Source organism: Apodemus sylvaticus, chromosome 8 (genome assembly GCF_947179515.1).
Source record: "Apodemus sylvaticus chromosome 8, mApoSyl1.1, whole genome shotgun sequence".
In the NCBI taxonomy this organism is placed as follows: Eukaryota; Metazoa; Chordata; class Mammalia; order Rodentia; family Muridae; genus Apodemus; species Apodemus sylvaticus.
The window spans coordinates 105,432,979-105,446,792 of NC_067479.1; the positions used below are offsets into that span (position 1 = coordinate 105,432,979).

The 13,814-nt window shown below is 52.3% G+C and overlaps 1 protein-coding gene across 2 annotated transcripts in view; it reads right to left on the minus strand.

The window, feature by feature from the left end:
- Positions 1-737: 737 nt before the first annotated feature.
- Positions 738-13,814, minus strand: part of Tspan14 (tetraspanin 14) — a 57,679-nt gene continuing 44,602 nt past the window's right edge. For both annotated transcript variants that reach the window (XM_052190204.1, XM_052190205.1), the window contains 7 exons: positions 12,122-12,172; positions 10,315-10,461; positions 8,772-8,942; positions 6,818-6,943; positions 5,490-5,534; positions 3,340-3,459; positions 738-2,405 (listed from right to left, as the gene is read on the minus strand). In XM_052190204.1, the coding sequence (XP_052046164.1) occupies positions 2,334-2,405; positions 3,340-3,459; positions 5,490-5,534; positions 6,818-6,943; positions 8,772-8,942; positions 10,315-10,461; positions 12,122-12,172 (732 nt within the window). In that variant the 3' untranslated portion in view covers positions 738-2,333. The remainder of the gene's footprint in view (positions 2,406-3,339; positions 3,460-5,489; positions 5,535-6,817; positions 6,944-8,771; positions 8,943-10,314; positions 10,462-12,121; positions 12,173-13,814) is intronic.

Here is a 13,814-nt window from a genome sequence, read left to right on the forward strand (position 1 = left end):
TCAGCCTAGGAGGACAGAGAGGATGGGCGCTCAGCGTGGGCCAGAGTGTTTCAGACACTGTTCCCCTGATCTTCCACTTCTGTTCATCTTCCAGAGGAGATCGCTGAAGTGGCCTCGTTTTAAAAATTAGCTGGGAAACAAGCCCAACCCTGGAAGCCATGAATAGACTTTATCCTAAATGGGGATGTGTAACACAGGGCAAGACTCCAAATGGGCCAGCTTTGCCAGTCCGCACGAACAGTAAGAGCTGCCTGAAGCCCTTGGTGTCAGCATGCCCGCAGGGAGTGTCTGCTCACCGTGGTCTCCAGCAGGAACAATCACCATCTGCCCCACTTACTGGAGATCACCAGCAAGTCCAGCACACGTAGCTTGCACATGCTACAGTGTCCTGTCTGGATCCATGGTCTTTTGCCTGATTGGGCATTATTGCCAAGGCTAGGCCAAAATTAACTGAGAACAATCCTTCCTTAAGTCCTGCAGAGGAAAGATACCCAGCTGACACACTCACAGCCAAGAAGGGCAGAGCCGTGACCCACCTGGTTTCAACGGCGGGGAGAATGGGAAGGACCCAGTGAATCTGTCAGGATGTGTAAACCATGGCTGGCCTGAACCACTGCGTTCCCGCACCGTCCAGACACCTGACTCAGTGGCTCGATTTATCACCAAAATGCTCAATGCTTTTTTTTAATAGCGATTCCAAACCAGAAAGAAAAAAAAAAAAGACCCCAACAACAGAATTAATATAAAGATATATTCCATAAAAGAGTTTGGCAGGTCAAAGAGAAGCTTCACACTTCCTAAAAACACAAGCATTCTTCTTCCTCTAGTCTATAGAGAATTATTTAAAAAATTATAACATCATCATCATCATCATCATCATGAACACACACCCACCAGTATCGCCAGTATACACCACACTAGAATGTACACTTCGGTAAGTAACTGAAGGTAGCACTCAATCCCTGAACGGTGAGGACAGACACAAGCTATAAAGAAGCATTAGAGAAGAGCCCAGCCCAAGGTCGGCAGACACCAGCATGCGCCTCAGAGTATCCAGTATACAAGAGACATCATTTTCAAGAGCAGCCTCAGAACAGTGCTGACAGTGAACACGGCATGTGGGTTGGGAAGTCGCCATGGAAGTTAGAGATAAGATGTGCTGGGCTTCCTTCCACACAGCACCTGCTGTCTGCGCCTGCCGGAGCCTGGCTGCGGGAGCCTTGCCCTCCAGGGACAGCACACTTTGGGCCACTAGCTGTATGTGGTCATGAGAGGAACCCAGTTTCCAGCTGGCAATCAGGAACTGAGGCTCCCTGGAGGGCAGTGGGGAGGGAGAAAGGGTCCATCAGGATTCAAGTTCTGGTGGCCATTTCAGTAGCACCGAGACCAGAAGACAGTGAAGCCAAGCCGGGGTGCATGGAGGGAATGTGAACCAGGGGAGAAGCTGTCACAGCTGGTTGAGACACTCGGGGAACTGAAAAGGTCAGCTTGGTCCCAGACACTGGGCGAGGCTGCTGAGAAACGAATGCCAGACAGAAGAGGCTATGAAGACATGGTGAAGAAACACTCTTACCCTATAAATAAACTATTTACACACTGTAAGGACAGGAGAGCTGGCCCTCAGCGGGGCTTAATGCTATGGAGAAACAAGGCTGTTTTACCCTGGGAGAGCAGTGTAGGCTTGGAAGGCAGTGGTGAGGTGCTCCCCAAGACCGGTTATGGCTGGCTCAGGCATACTTCACTTGGACAAGGCTGAGGATTCTGCAAACCCCCGGCATGGTTGCACCACCATGAACTCTGTTAGCATGAGGGGACCACTGGACCACTTATCCCTCCCCATCCTTCTTGATCCGATGGAGCCAGAAGCCTTGTCCTCACTGCTGGTCCCATACTGATGCTATACCCACAGAAGCTAAGAGGTGAGCATGTTCCTAAGCCTTACTGAGTAGGTAGAGGCCTGCAGATGCTCTCGGCTCCATAAGGGCCACCAAGCCTTTTCTGCAGCCGTGGGAGCCATCTGCCCTCAGAGTCACCACTCCTCATAAAAACACATTCTCTGTCTCTGGGCAAACCCCGTCAGAGATGCTATGTCAAGTGTGGGCAGATGAGAAGGGGCCTTGGCCTTCAGCACGAGCAAGAAGAGACTGAGAGGTCATGTCACACTGATGCCGGAGACTGGGTCTGGATGTGAGTGCTCCCGTCGGCGGCGGCGGCGGCGGCGGCGGCTGCTGCTGCTGCTGCGGCTGCTGCTGCTGCTGCTGCGGCTGCTGCTGCTGGACAGTGAAAGGCTTGACCTCTACGTGTGGCTCAACTCCATTTGCTGCATCCGCTTCTTAGAAGTGATGACCTGCCTTCACTGCCTCGATGTCTGAGATCAGGGTCCTCGCCAGGAAGATGCCAAAGATCTGAAACCAAAGCCAAAGATCAGCGGTTCAAAATGAAGGCAGGAGCAGAGGCGAGCTGGCGGGCACTGCCTGCGTGGACTCCTTCTCTACCTACCAGGGCCAGGATGAGGGCAGAGCGGGAGCGAGTGCACAGATGACCCACCCCATGGAAGCGGCCCTGGGCTAGGCTGTTACATCCCTCAAACATGGAAGAGGTCAGAAGAGGCATCACAGACTGAAACAGGTGCTCGGCCTATCCCCAGGGAGTAAAAATGCCACATACCAGGCGGGACCCACAGACTTGAGCTCTGGGTCAAACTGTAAAGTAACACCAACTATTCAGAACCAGTCACCCTGCCGGCCCAGTTCCCAAGAGAGTAATTCACAGCCCATGACCCTGATATCTGCAGACGTATCCTGACCTAGCAGACAAGAATGTCGTGAGGAAGGGTGTGGTTTTTCTATCGACACAGACACCCATAAACGTGGTAACCTTTGGAAGTGCGCTTGCTTGTCCCCACCCCCCTCTTAAGCTCTGTTTCATAATTGAACCCAGTCTCACTTCACAAATACAATTTTTCTTTCCCTTTTGACAAGCTTTTCTCTAGTAGTCTGTCATTCAATATAATGACAGAGTGAATGAAGAAATGTGGTGTGGCTGCAGCCAGGTCCACCTCTTCGAGGCAGAGTCTCCTAACACGTGTTCCCCATGTAAAGCACAGTCTTCACTGTCCCTAGGGTGCTCAAAGGTAGGCAGTGCCTCTTAGACATGGGCCCTAAGCAAACTGACAGCTTCCCTGGTGTAACTGGATTCTTGACTTTGGGACACACATGCACACTCGCACGCACACACACGCACACACACACTGCGTATACACAGCTGACCTTGGACATCCTATTTCCTTCACAGCATACCAATGTGTTAAGGGCCCGGTGCTTGCATCCTCGGACATACCTGCAGCAGCGAGATGGCAATGAAGACCCCCGCCACGATGTAGATGTTCCTGGGCAGCCAGCCCTCCAGAGCCTGGATGCATCCCTTTGTAAAGATGGACTCATCCCACTTGCTCTTCAGCTGCAGAAAAACAGCACAGTGGCCTCAGCCTGAGCACGTACAGTCCCTGCCCTGCCAAGACAGCCCAGCTCTGTAGGGCAGGACAAGGCACAGCATGTCGATGTCGGTGACGGTGACGTCTGAGGAGGCTGAATGAGGACCACAGGAGAAGCCCTGCCTGAGAACACTCCACATTCAGATTGGGTCTGGGCCCTCCCAGGGCGAGCAGCCATCCTGCCTATCTAACCGCAGGCTATGAGTGCCAAAGACGAAGCCTCTCTGAATCTCTACACCTGGAGATGCAAGGTAATCTGCAGCCTGGAGGCAAAACCGTGTGTCTCTCCAGGGAAAGAGGAAAGGGGATTCCATACTTTCTAAGTCGCAGAAGGGGGAGAAGAAAGGGCAGTGGCTCTTTGGGTTCTGTCTCCTAGTGGTAAGCTTGGCTCTGGGAGACAGAGTCAGCCAGCTCCCTCTCTGATTTCTCCCCCTGGGAAATCTGTCAATATGTGGGGATGCTATCCCAATACACACCCCACTCTTTCTACCTCGTAAGTGCCAACCAGCCACCGTTCCTTCCCCATCATCTCCCTCCATGTCATCAGAGATGTTGAGGTATGTGAAGCATTGTGCCAACAGGTTCTGCACTGAATTTCTAACCCTCTGAACCTCAGGCTGTGACTGTATTTGAAGACGGGTCTTTACACAGCTAGTTCTAAAAGAGGCTACCAGGCTGAGGTCTGATCAACTGACCTCTGTCCATACCAGACAAGACTAGACAGGGGTGCACAGAGAAGGAAGTCAGGGGGGAGGGGAGATGCTCATCCTGGAAGCCAGGCCTGGAACAGACGCTTCCTAAGCAGCCTTAGAGGACTCAGCTCAGCTGACAGCTTGATCTTCAACTTCTAAGTTCCACAACTGCGACCAAGTAAGTGCCACGTAAGCCTGCCAGTGTCTGTATTTTGTTATGGCTGCCCGAGGTGGCAATGGAATTCTTAACAGGCTTCATACAGATGCATCTCTCTGGTCTTTTGAGACGCTACAACAAAGCGGCAGGAATTTCTTTCCCACCTCTATGGAGGCTTAAGTCTAACACCAGGTGCTGGCAGGGTCAGTGTCTGGTGCTGCCTTCTGGTGAAATAGTGTCTTCCTGATGACACTCATATGCTAGAAGAGGAAAAAAGCTCTTGGGGCCTCTTTCTGATTTATTTTATGTGTGTAAGCATTGTGCCTTCATGTAGTTTGCTTGCCCTTTGTATGCAGTGCCCACAGAGACCAGAAGGTGGCATCCCTCCTCTGGAACCAGAGGTACCGCCAGTTGTGAGGCACTGCAGATGTTCAGGGAACTGAACCTGAGTCTTCTCCAAAGAGCAACAAGTGCTCTTTACATCTGAGCCATCTCTCTAGGCCATCTTGGCCATTTAATAAGGGCAGTAATCTCAGTCACGACGGCTCTGCCTTCACTGGGAACTGATTAGGTGTCAGAGATAAAACATTCAACACACAGCCTGTTCCTAACTAAACTAAAGTCAAGGGAAGTCACTGTCCTCCTGTCCACGGCTAAAGGGGATTTCTACATTCCGACATCCTCCCTTTCACAACTGCAGCCGCCCGCATCACCTTCAAACATCCAGCCCTCGCTCGCTATGGTCTGAGCCCTCCCCTAGTCCTGGCATCTCCGTCTTGCTACTGCCTCCATGTGGAAGCTGGAACCAATCACACACCCACCAACTTTATCCTCACTGCAGAGCAACAGCTAACACTAGTTCTAACACAGTGGTAAGTTTAGTGATATTATAACCACAGGGCTGTCAATCGAGTGTGCGTGCACGCCTGTGTGATGTGTGTATGTGCATGTGTATATGCACATGCGCACATGCACAGTACTCCTCCCAGACTCAGCTCACTTCTGGCTTGGACGGCCCCTTCTAATGGAATCTTCCTGTTTCTTCACTCCAATCTGCACTTGTGCTAAAGCAGGAGGTTAGACTACAGTACTAAAGTCTAAGAAATGGCTGCCCAGAGCCTTTAAGGCTGTGTGTTGGTGTTCTTACCTGAATCCTGACATCATAGCCACACTGTGTGTTCACAACTTTTTGCTGTAGGAAAAGCAGAAAACTTAAGTCACTCTAAAGACTTGTCAAAAATCCAGTGGTAGGAGGCACTAGAAAAATCACGACTGAGTACCAGGAAACACGTGTGAAAACTACGCAGAAATTACATCACAGCTCCCACAGGTCAACTGGCAGCTCCCCTTGCAGCTGGCACAGGGGTCAGTGAGCCAGATCTGTGTTGTTTCAGCAGTAAACTTTGTACACGCAAGCTGCAGTACCAGGACTTGTTGTACTTCACCACAAGAACACAGGCATGGACAGTGTGTACGCTAGACTAGGACAGCCATAAACTGTCTATCAGGCTTGGCTATATAGTCAGAAAACCAAGGGCCCTGGAATCTGAATTTCATACCCATTCTCAAATGTCACAAAATATTATACTTCTTTTTCCCTTCAGCCATGTTTGAGGTTAGATAGAGAATCTCCCCAAGGCTTAGGTCCCAAGGTGCTGCTATTGGGAGGTAGTGGAATCTCCGGGAAGTGGAGCCTTGGAGGAAGGAAACAGGGACATGGTTTTGTTCTTTAGCCATAGAGCCGGCAGCTCCGATGCCGTGTGCCCCTCGCTGTCTACAGCAGGTCCCACAGCTCTGAAAGCATTCAGCACTGCGAGCCAGCTGACTCCTCTTAAATTCTAGGGATTAGTGTTAGGACGCCTTGCATAGTAAGTGTGCACTCCTCTGCTGAGTGCACAGCTCTTCCTCAGAGGGTTTGTTATTGTGAAGAAAGCTGGACTACAACAACCACCAAAAAGGAACTGGAAGTATTTTGCCTCATTTGCCCTTGGGCCAGTTTGTCAACCTTTGTGCTAGCAGAGGACATTACACTCAGTACATTCCCTACACTGGTGTTTTTCAAACATTCCTGGACACCTCCGACTCCACAGTACAACCTCAGGAAACAGGCCTCTCCCAGACCAAGGACCCTGCCCAGGTCATGTGATGTGCAACCTCACAGTTCCTGAGAACTTCTGAGCACTGAGAGGACTCTGCAAAGAAGGTACAACAGTGGGCAGGCCCAGAGCACAGCACCTCCACGGTAAGGCAGAATGCCTGAGGAAGGATGATCTCTCCTCTTTTGTCTAGTGCAGGGTCACAGTGAGCCACAGAGAAGGGTTCCGGAATGTATGCACAGGACTTCAGAGCTACAAGGACCCCGGGGTGGGCGGAGCCAAGGGAATGCAGCGCCGGCCCATCAGTGCTGGAAAGCAGCAGCCTGGAGGGCACTGAAGTGGCAGGAGATGTGGAGCCACAAAAGGGGCATATACTCACTGCAGGATCCGGCACGCAGCAGGAGAAGGGGACCCCGCATTTCTCTCGGCTGTAGCTGGCACCACTGCAGTTGAAGTAGACGTTGAGGTCCCAGTCTTCAGGGCCGTAAGCCCCACAGCACTGGTTCTAAAATCATAAATATTGCCAAAAACCACATGAGGGGGGCCAGGGTCACTGACTCAACACCAGGTGTCTCCTATGTTCCCATTTACGAGGCAGGCGGTAAGGCTCCCAGATACTGAAGGACACCCACAAATGGTAATGCTTTAATAAGAGGGCAACTGCAGCCACGCTGACTCCCCTGCGGAACCAAGTCTCACTAGTCTAGCTCAGCACGCTCCTTGGCAGAGCCCATGTGAGCTCCTCTCCATCAAAGGTCCTGATATAGCCCTCTCCTAACCCAGAGAACACTAAGTGAGGGACAGGCTCTCCATGATCCATGGCCACGCTGGCCCTAGTTACCTCTTGGACTTTTTATATAAAACAGCTGTTGAAAATTTACAGCAGGGGTGAATTACAACTAAGGTGAACTACAACAGCAACTCTTTAACCACTCATCAACCCTCTACCCTGACCAGGAGCCCCACCCCCACTCCCCACTCTGTAGTGCAGCTGACAGAATCCCTTTTCAGCCTTCAAAGGTGCGCCCCCCAGCACTAAGAACATCAGTGTGATGGAATCGCTCCACCCTTAGGAGACCTCAGACCCCAAAACAAAGGCCAGCAGGATCTCTGCCTCCCTCACACCCAACTTTCCAGTGGAAACCCAATCTTCTCCTACCTACTCCTCCACTATGCAGGGTGCGTTAATGACTTAAGGACCACCTAGTGTCTTCTCACAAGCACTAGAACTTAGCGGGAGAAGAAAGGAAGCTGGGCGTGGCGAAGTGCATTGCTCCATTCCAATACTCAGGAGGGTGAGGCTTGCAAGCTCGGGGGCAGCCTAGGCTACAGAACAAGAGCCTGTCTCACCTGTCTCAAAACAGACTGGGGCAGATGGGTGGTGGGGAGGACTTCTCTTAGGAGAGAGTGGGGGAAAGTTCGAGAAACTAGCAGACCCAAGGCCATTTGACAACAAAAGAAAAAAATTGAACAGAAAAGGAGTAGCAAAGTCACTAGGATGTGAGATTCTCCCAAGTCAGTGACAACACACAGGAGTCTCTCTGCTTATGTAAACGGATTTCTCTGCACCCCATGCTACAAGCAACAGGGTAAACAAGTTTTGGTTAATAATAGTGGGTAAGTTATTTTTAGCGCTTGCTGGTTTATTTTCTCTTTGGAACCAAGAGTTCCGTGAAAAGACATTTCAGAAGCTGGGCTTCTGGGAGAGGCAGATCAAACAGGCCACAGTGCCGGGAGTGGGTCCCCCAGGGGCTGGAGAGGCCGGTGCGGCAAGCTTCCAGGTGCAGCTGCTAGCAAGGGGAAGGGGCAGGAAGCTGGAGGGACACAGCCCAAGCCTGCATATTCAGCTCCCTGGGGAAAGTTCCAGAGAGGTCACATCCTCCATGGAGAAGGCTTCCCCCAGGCAGTTTGTCCTTCTCAAACAGGAAGGAGAAAAGGTCCCAGAGAGGAAGGATACAGGAATAGCTCCGCAGTGAGTCACAGTCCTAGGGGAGGCACTGTGTCCTCTGTACCCCCTCTATCCACAGGGCCAAGATCCTGGGGAGGACTCTGACTAATAACATGGCTACCATGAAAGGCTAGGGAGGATTGGACCCAAAAAGAGGGAATGGGAGACAGAGGTGTCTGACTAATCCAAACTGTTGGCTGAGTGGGAGCCCAGCAAGGCTGGCCAGCGGCTAAGGCGCATGCTCCACGCCTCCCTGCCCTCTGTGGCAGAAAACCCACTCTGAGGAGGGAAGGCCTTGTTCCACCTCGGCTGCAAGGCATCCCAGACTAACCAGAGGTGGGAAAGGGCACGCTCTAGCAGGAGGCCTGTCAGGGGCAGAGCTTACAGCTTTCTGAAGGGAGTCAATGAGGTTCTGCAGGTCAATGTCATCCCGATAGGACCTGATGTTGCTCTCGAAGAATTCCCGGAACCGATCCCTCACCCAGTCTTGGAATAAAAAGGCCAACACAGCCACGGCCAGTTCCAGGAAGAAGATGAGCACAATGGCCCCACAGAACTGCGAGGACACAAGAAGAAGGGTGGAGTCAGCATGGCCAGCCTGGCAGACCCTCCCTCGCGTGCAGACACCGCCCACTTCAGCATTTCACCTCCTCTGCATATGGGACTCACCACTACCCACGCGTGCGCATACGGCACAGGTGGTGACTGACAGAGCTCTGAACCATCGCTGCTTAGGAGGGAGCCCTCCCCACACCTCCACCTGATGAAAAGGAAGCCAGTTGTTCCTGTGTAGAGCACTCCCACCCGCTCCACCATCCTAGACATCTAGTCTTTCACTCCCACTTCATGGATGTGGAAACTAAGACGCAGACACAGAGCTTGTCTGAAACAACTTACACAGGACATCTAAGCTCCCTGCAGAGGTCACTGCTGCTCTGGAGGGACCAGTGTTAGCAGTACCCACACTGCCTGGGCGAGCAGGATGGTCAGCTATGTACAAACCTCTCTAGAAATATGGCCGCCAGCCACAGGTCATGGTGACATTCTATTGGGAGCCATGAAGCTTCGACACATCTTGGAAATGTGAAGGAACCTTCCCAAGAAAACCAGAGAAGAGCCCCAAGCACGCACACAGCATGCACACAGCCTGCTCATGTGGAAATGGGATGCAAAACACTGTCTATTAAGGAGGAGGAGGTCCAGGGAGAGATGTGCGCTTTGCTTTCCAAATGAAGAAAGGCTGACTTAATAAGCTCAACAAATAACAATCATAAAGAAAATAAAAGTGGTTTCCTCACCAGGTGCTATTTAATTTTAACTGAATACATTTAAATATGAAGCTGTATCTAAATATAAAACTAAACTCTTAGTAATTCGTGATTCTGCCAGAAAATTAAGAACTACACTGCACACCCAACAGATTCACACCCAGGAGGAGGGAAAAGATTTCTTAAAGCTAATGGCAGCCCTGTCTGATCTCAGCCAGGAAGGACAGAGGAGAGCAGCAAGCACACAGTTCCTTTAGAACGTCCAAGGAGAGCCACACAGCAGAGGGCGTGAGCAGAACCCTGCAATGAGCGGGCAGCTCCAGGAAACCCCTTCCCCTAGGGGAAGGAGCCATCTTCTAGGTTTCTTAAAATCTTTCCTCAAAACGAGACAGCAGGTTCTAAGAGCTGTCCCTCCCTCCCTGTGCTGCCTGGGCAGGAGGCAGAAGTGAGCTGACACTGGCACCCTGAGCCCATGGCGTCCACACAACCCCCCCACCCTCCCCACCCCTGCTGCAGCACTCACATGCCCCCCACCCCCACCCCCGCTGCAGCACTCACATGCCCCCCCCCCCCGCCGCTGCAGCACTCACACGCCCCCCCCCCGCCCCCACTGCAGCACTCACACCCCCTACACCCCCCCCCCCCCGCTGCAGCACTCACAAACTTGAGCAGACAGATGTTCTCTCGGAGGGCCCCGACACAGCCCGCGAACCCCAGTGTGAACATCACCACGCCCACCATCAGGACCAGCACCACGGGGTCGATTCCATGCAACCGGGTCACCTTTGTGAGGTCGGACAGCACACCCTGAAAGAGGCAGAGAATACAAGGTAGCCGTGTTCTTAGAATGGAGTCAGGCCCCAGGGGTGAGTTACGCCAGCAGCTGAAGCTAGGGGTCGTTAAGAGCCAGGCCAGAGTGTCCTGCCTGCATCCTGGAGCCCCTGAGGACACTGTCCTTGTCCACCACAGCCCTCAGACACTCTCCATGAAGTCCCTGGTCCACACTGAGACTGCGGGCTCCTATGAGCCCAAACCCGGATTCCTCAGTGGCCTGTAAGGTGCCTTAGCCAGGCCTCAGAGAAGGTGTGTGTGTGAGGGGTCCTAGGCCACCATCAAACTGTGAAGCTACAAGCAGCCTCACCATGAACATTCCTAAGGAAACGCACCCAGCAAGGGCAGATGAAGAGCACAGTGCTGCCCAGAAACGTGTCGAGGATGGCAGGATTCTATCAGCACCACCCAAAGAGAACCATTGGCTGTACTTGTAATAAAAACACTTGGAAGGAGGCTAGGGACAACAGGATTGATTTATCATTTTTATTTAAACACGGATAGTCAGGGGCTGGTGAGATGGCCCAGCAGGTGAAGGCACTTGCTGCATTCCTGGCACCTGAGTCAATCCCCAGGACCCCATGGCGGAAGGAGAGCACCAACCCACTCCTGTAGGTTGTCCACCACAGCCCTCAGACACTCTCCATGAAGTCTAAAATTTAAAACTACACACAGTTATATGTGACTAGTGGCAGCTACAATAGATGGACAGATTCTGTGACCCTCAAAGAGAAAAGAAAAGAGCTGTCAGGCCAGACGGCTCTGTAACCAGCTCCAGGATTCAGGGCTCACCCAGGTCAAGTCTGCTGCAGTCCCAAATACAAACACACGGTGGCGCTGTTACGCATGGTTGCTGTTCCCAGGTCACTGGGACAGCCATTGTACTCCAGCTTTGACATCAGGGGTACACAGGCCTCTAAGAAAGGTACAAGGCTGAAGAGCAGACCTTACTCTGTTCCTAAGACCACCACATAAGAGCTCATAGACCAAAGTGTGCTGTTCTCTTTTTCTGGAAGCAGTGGCGGTTCCACCACAGGGGCAGGTGCTTCAGCTTCCGGGTTCTCCTTGCCCCTCCTCCCAGATCTCAGCAGCTAAGCATTAATCTACCGCGGATAAGGTCAGCGCCATGACTCCACCTTGCCCCTGAAGCTCTGACCCCTCAGAATACCACCTGCCCCTTTGTCTACCTGCACAGTAGAGTCTGGGATCCCCTCGCTCCCTCACACGGTGGCAAGCAGCGCATGCGCACAGAACCAAGCTCGCCTCCCTTTTGCTGCAGGCCAGCACGAGCACATTGGGAGCAAACAGGACCGGGATCTGCTCACTTGCTCCCAGGGGTATGTGACAGGTTTAGGAGCCAGCCCAGGCTTGCCTTGAGGTTACTCGGGGCTTCTGGGAACAGGATGGGAACATATCCGCACCCACAGAGCTCATAACCTCCCACCAACTTCTCGTTCTGGCCTAAGGACTCCAGCAGCACATACAACTTCGGAGGCACATTCTTTCTGAGGGTTAATGCTACAAACCTTCTCTGCAGTTAGTGACTACTCAACAGGCTAGAGGAGGGGACAATTCTAGTCTGGCTCTGGACCTGCCTGCCCGACAGAGAACTGGGCCTGGTCAAGGTTCCACCTACCTTCTCGCTCCATGCCCACAGCCCGACTCCGAGGAAGACAACTCCAGCCAACTGAATGGGGGTGGGGGAGAGAAGAGAAAAGTAAGGTCAGAAGCCAGCACTAGAACAAAGTCTACATTCTAGTTGGGTGCTCCTGTCTTCTGCCCAAGGTGGCATTCGAATCCTGCAAATGACACAAGCTCTTTACACCAAGGGTCATGGAGACTGCAAATAACCAGCACCTACCTCCCCAGAACAGCTGACAGCTGATTTCTACTCCAGATGCCCAACCCCAGAGAGCCAGGGTAAACATCCCTAGGTCGGTCCTGAGGAAAGTGCCTTATGCTGACAGAGGCTGCTTCCTTCCTTCCTACCCGACTATCACCTCAACCCACTTCAGTGCGCTCTTCAGTGTCAAGACACTGCACCCCTGATGACTGTCAGAGTTTATCAGCGGCTGCTGGCCCCAGCGAGCATCTACATGGGTCAGACCAGCTGCAAGGCAAGGTTATGGGGAGGCACAAGACCACCTATTCCCACATCTCATCGCCATCTCATCCCCACGGCCCAGGACTCCAAACAGACAAGTAGCCACTCAGGTCATTCATTAGCCAGAGTGCGGCCTCCTCATGCCACCTACACACAACATGAGACACACATGTGCTCAGGAAACCCTGGGGTCTTAGCTGGCGAATCATGGTAAGCTGCATTAAGCAGAAGAGAGGCACTGTACCGCACAGCACCTCCTATGGGCACCCGCGACAGCCAAGAGAGTTGGACCCATCTAAAGGACCACAGAGTCCTAAGGCAAAGGAGTTGTTTTACACATAAACCCCATGCTCTACAAATGGAGCAAGCTCTGTGTTGTTGTTGTTGTTGTTGTCTGAGCATCCTGAGCCTAGTGGACAAGCTCCCTGAGCCACCACACCCCACCACACCCCACCCGGGTTTCTCAGTAGAAAAGGTCCCTGTTCTCCTAGATCCATACATGACTACTTCCTCTCCTTCCCATCAGTTTCACAATGGATGGCAGAAAAACCAACCGGCCACCCTACCACTCCCTAAGGTTCCCAGTCCAGGCCTTTTCTTAACTGACTTCCTCAGAAGTGAGACGGCTGTCATGCCTCTTCCTTCCTTCAGTCAGGTTCAGAGACACCAAGCACAGGCAGCTGGGCCAGGGCTGTCTTCCTCCCTTGCTGCTGCGTGACCTCCCCTTGCAGACCCCACTAAATGATGGCAAACCTAACGGTGTGAAAACCCTTAGAGCAGTCGGGGCGGGCGGGGGACCTTTAAATACTACCCATGCTCATGATGAGCGGCCCTGCAGCTCCCGTCTCACGCCTTCCATCTCCTTAGTCTCCAGGGACTCAGCCTACTTCTCCTCAGCTTTCTTCCCTCATGAAACATCACCACCATCTGTCCACTAGCCATTTAGGAGAAAACCCACAAGAGGGACAGGGACGTCACATTCACTTTGGGACTCTGCTTGTTTTACCTTTGAGACATAAAAGTGTACATGACCGGTTTTCTTTCTGATTCTCAGCTCCCCTCTGTCCCTAATCCACCTCTTTCCAGGCCTCCAACAAACTGGAAGCGTCATTTAAAAATCTCTGTCAAGTGATATCCAAAGGGCTGGTCTTAAAGCATACCAAATTTATCAAAGTCCTGCAAGCAATGTATATATACCCTCCCTCCACTCTGGGCCACCCGGAAC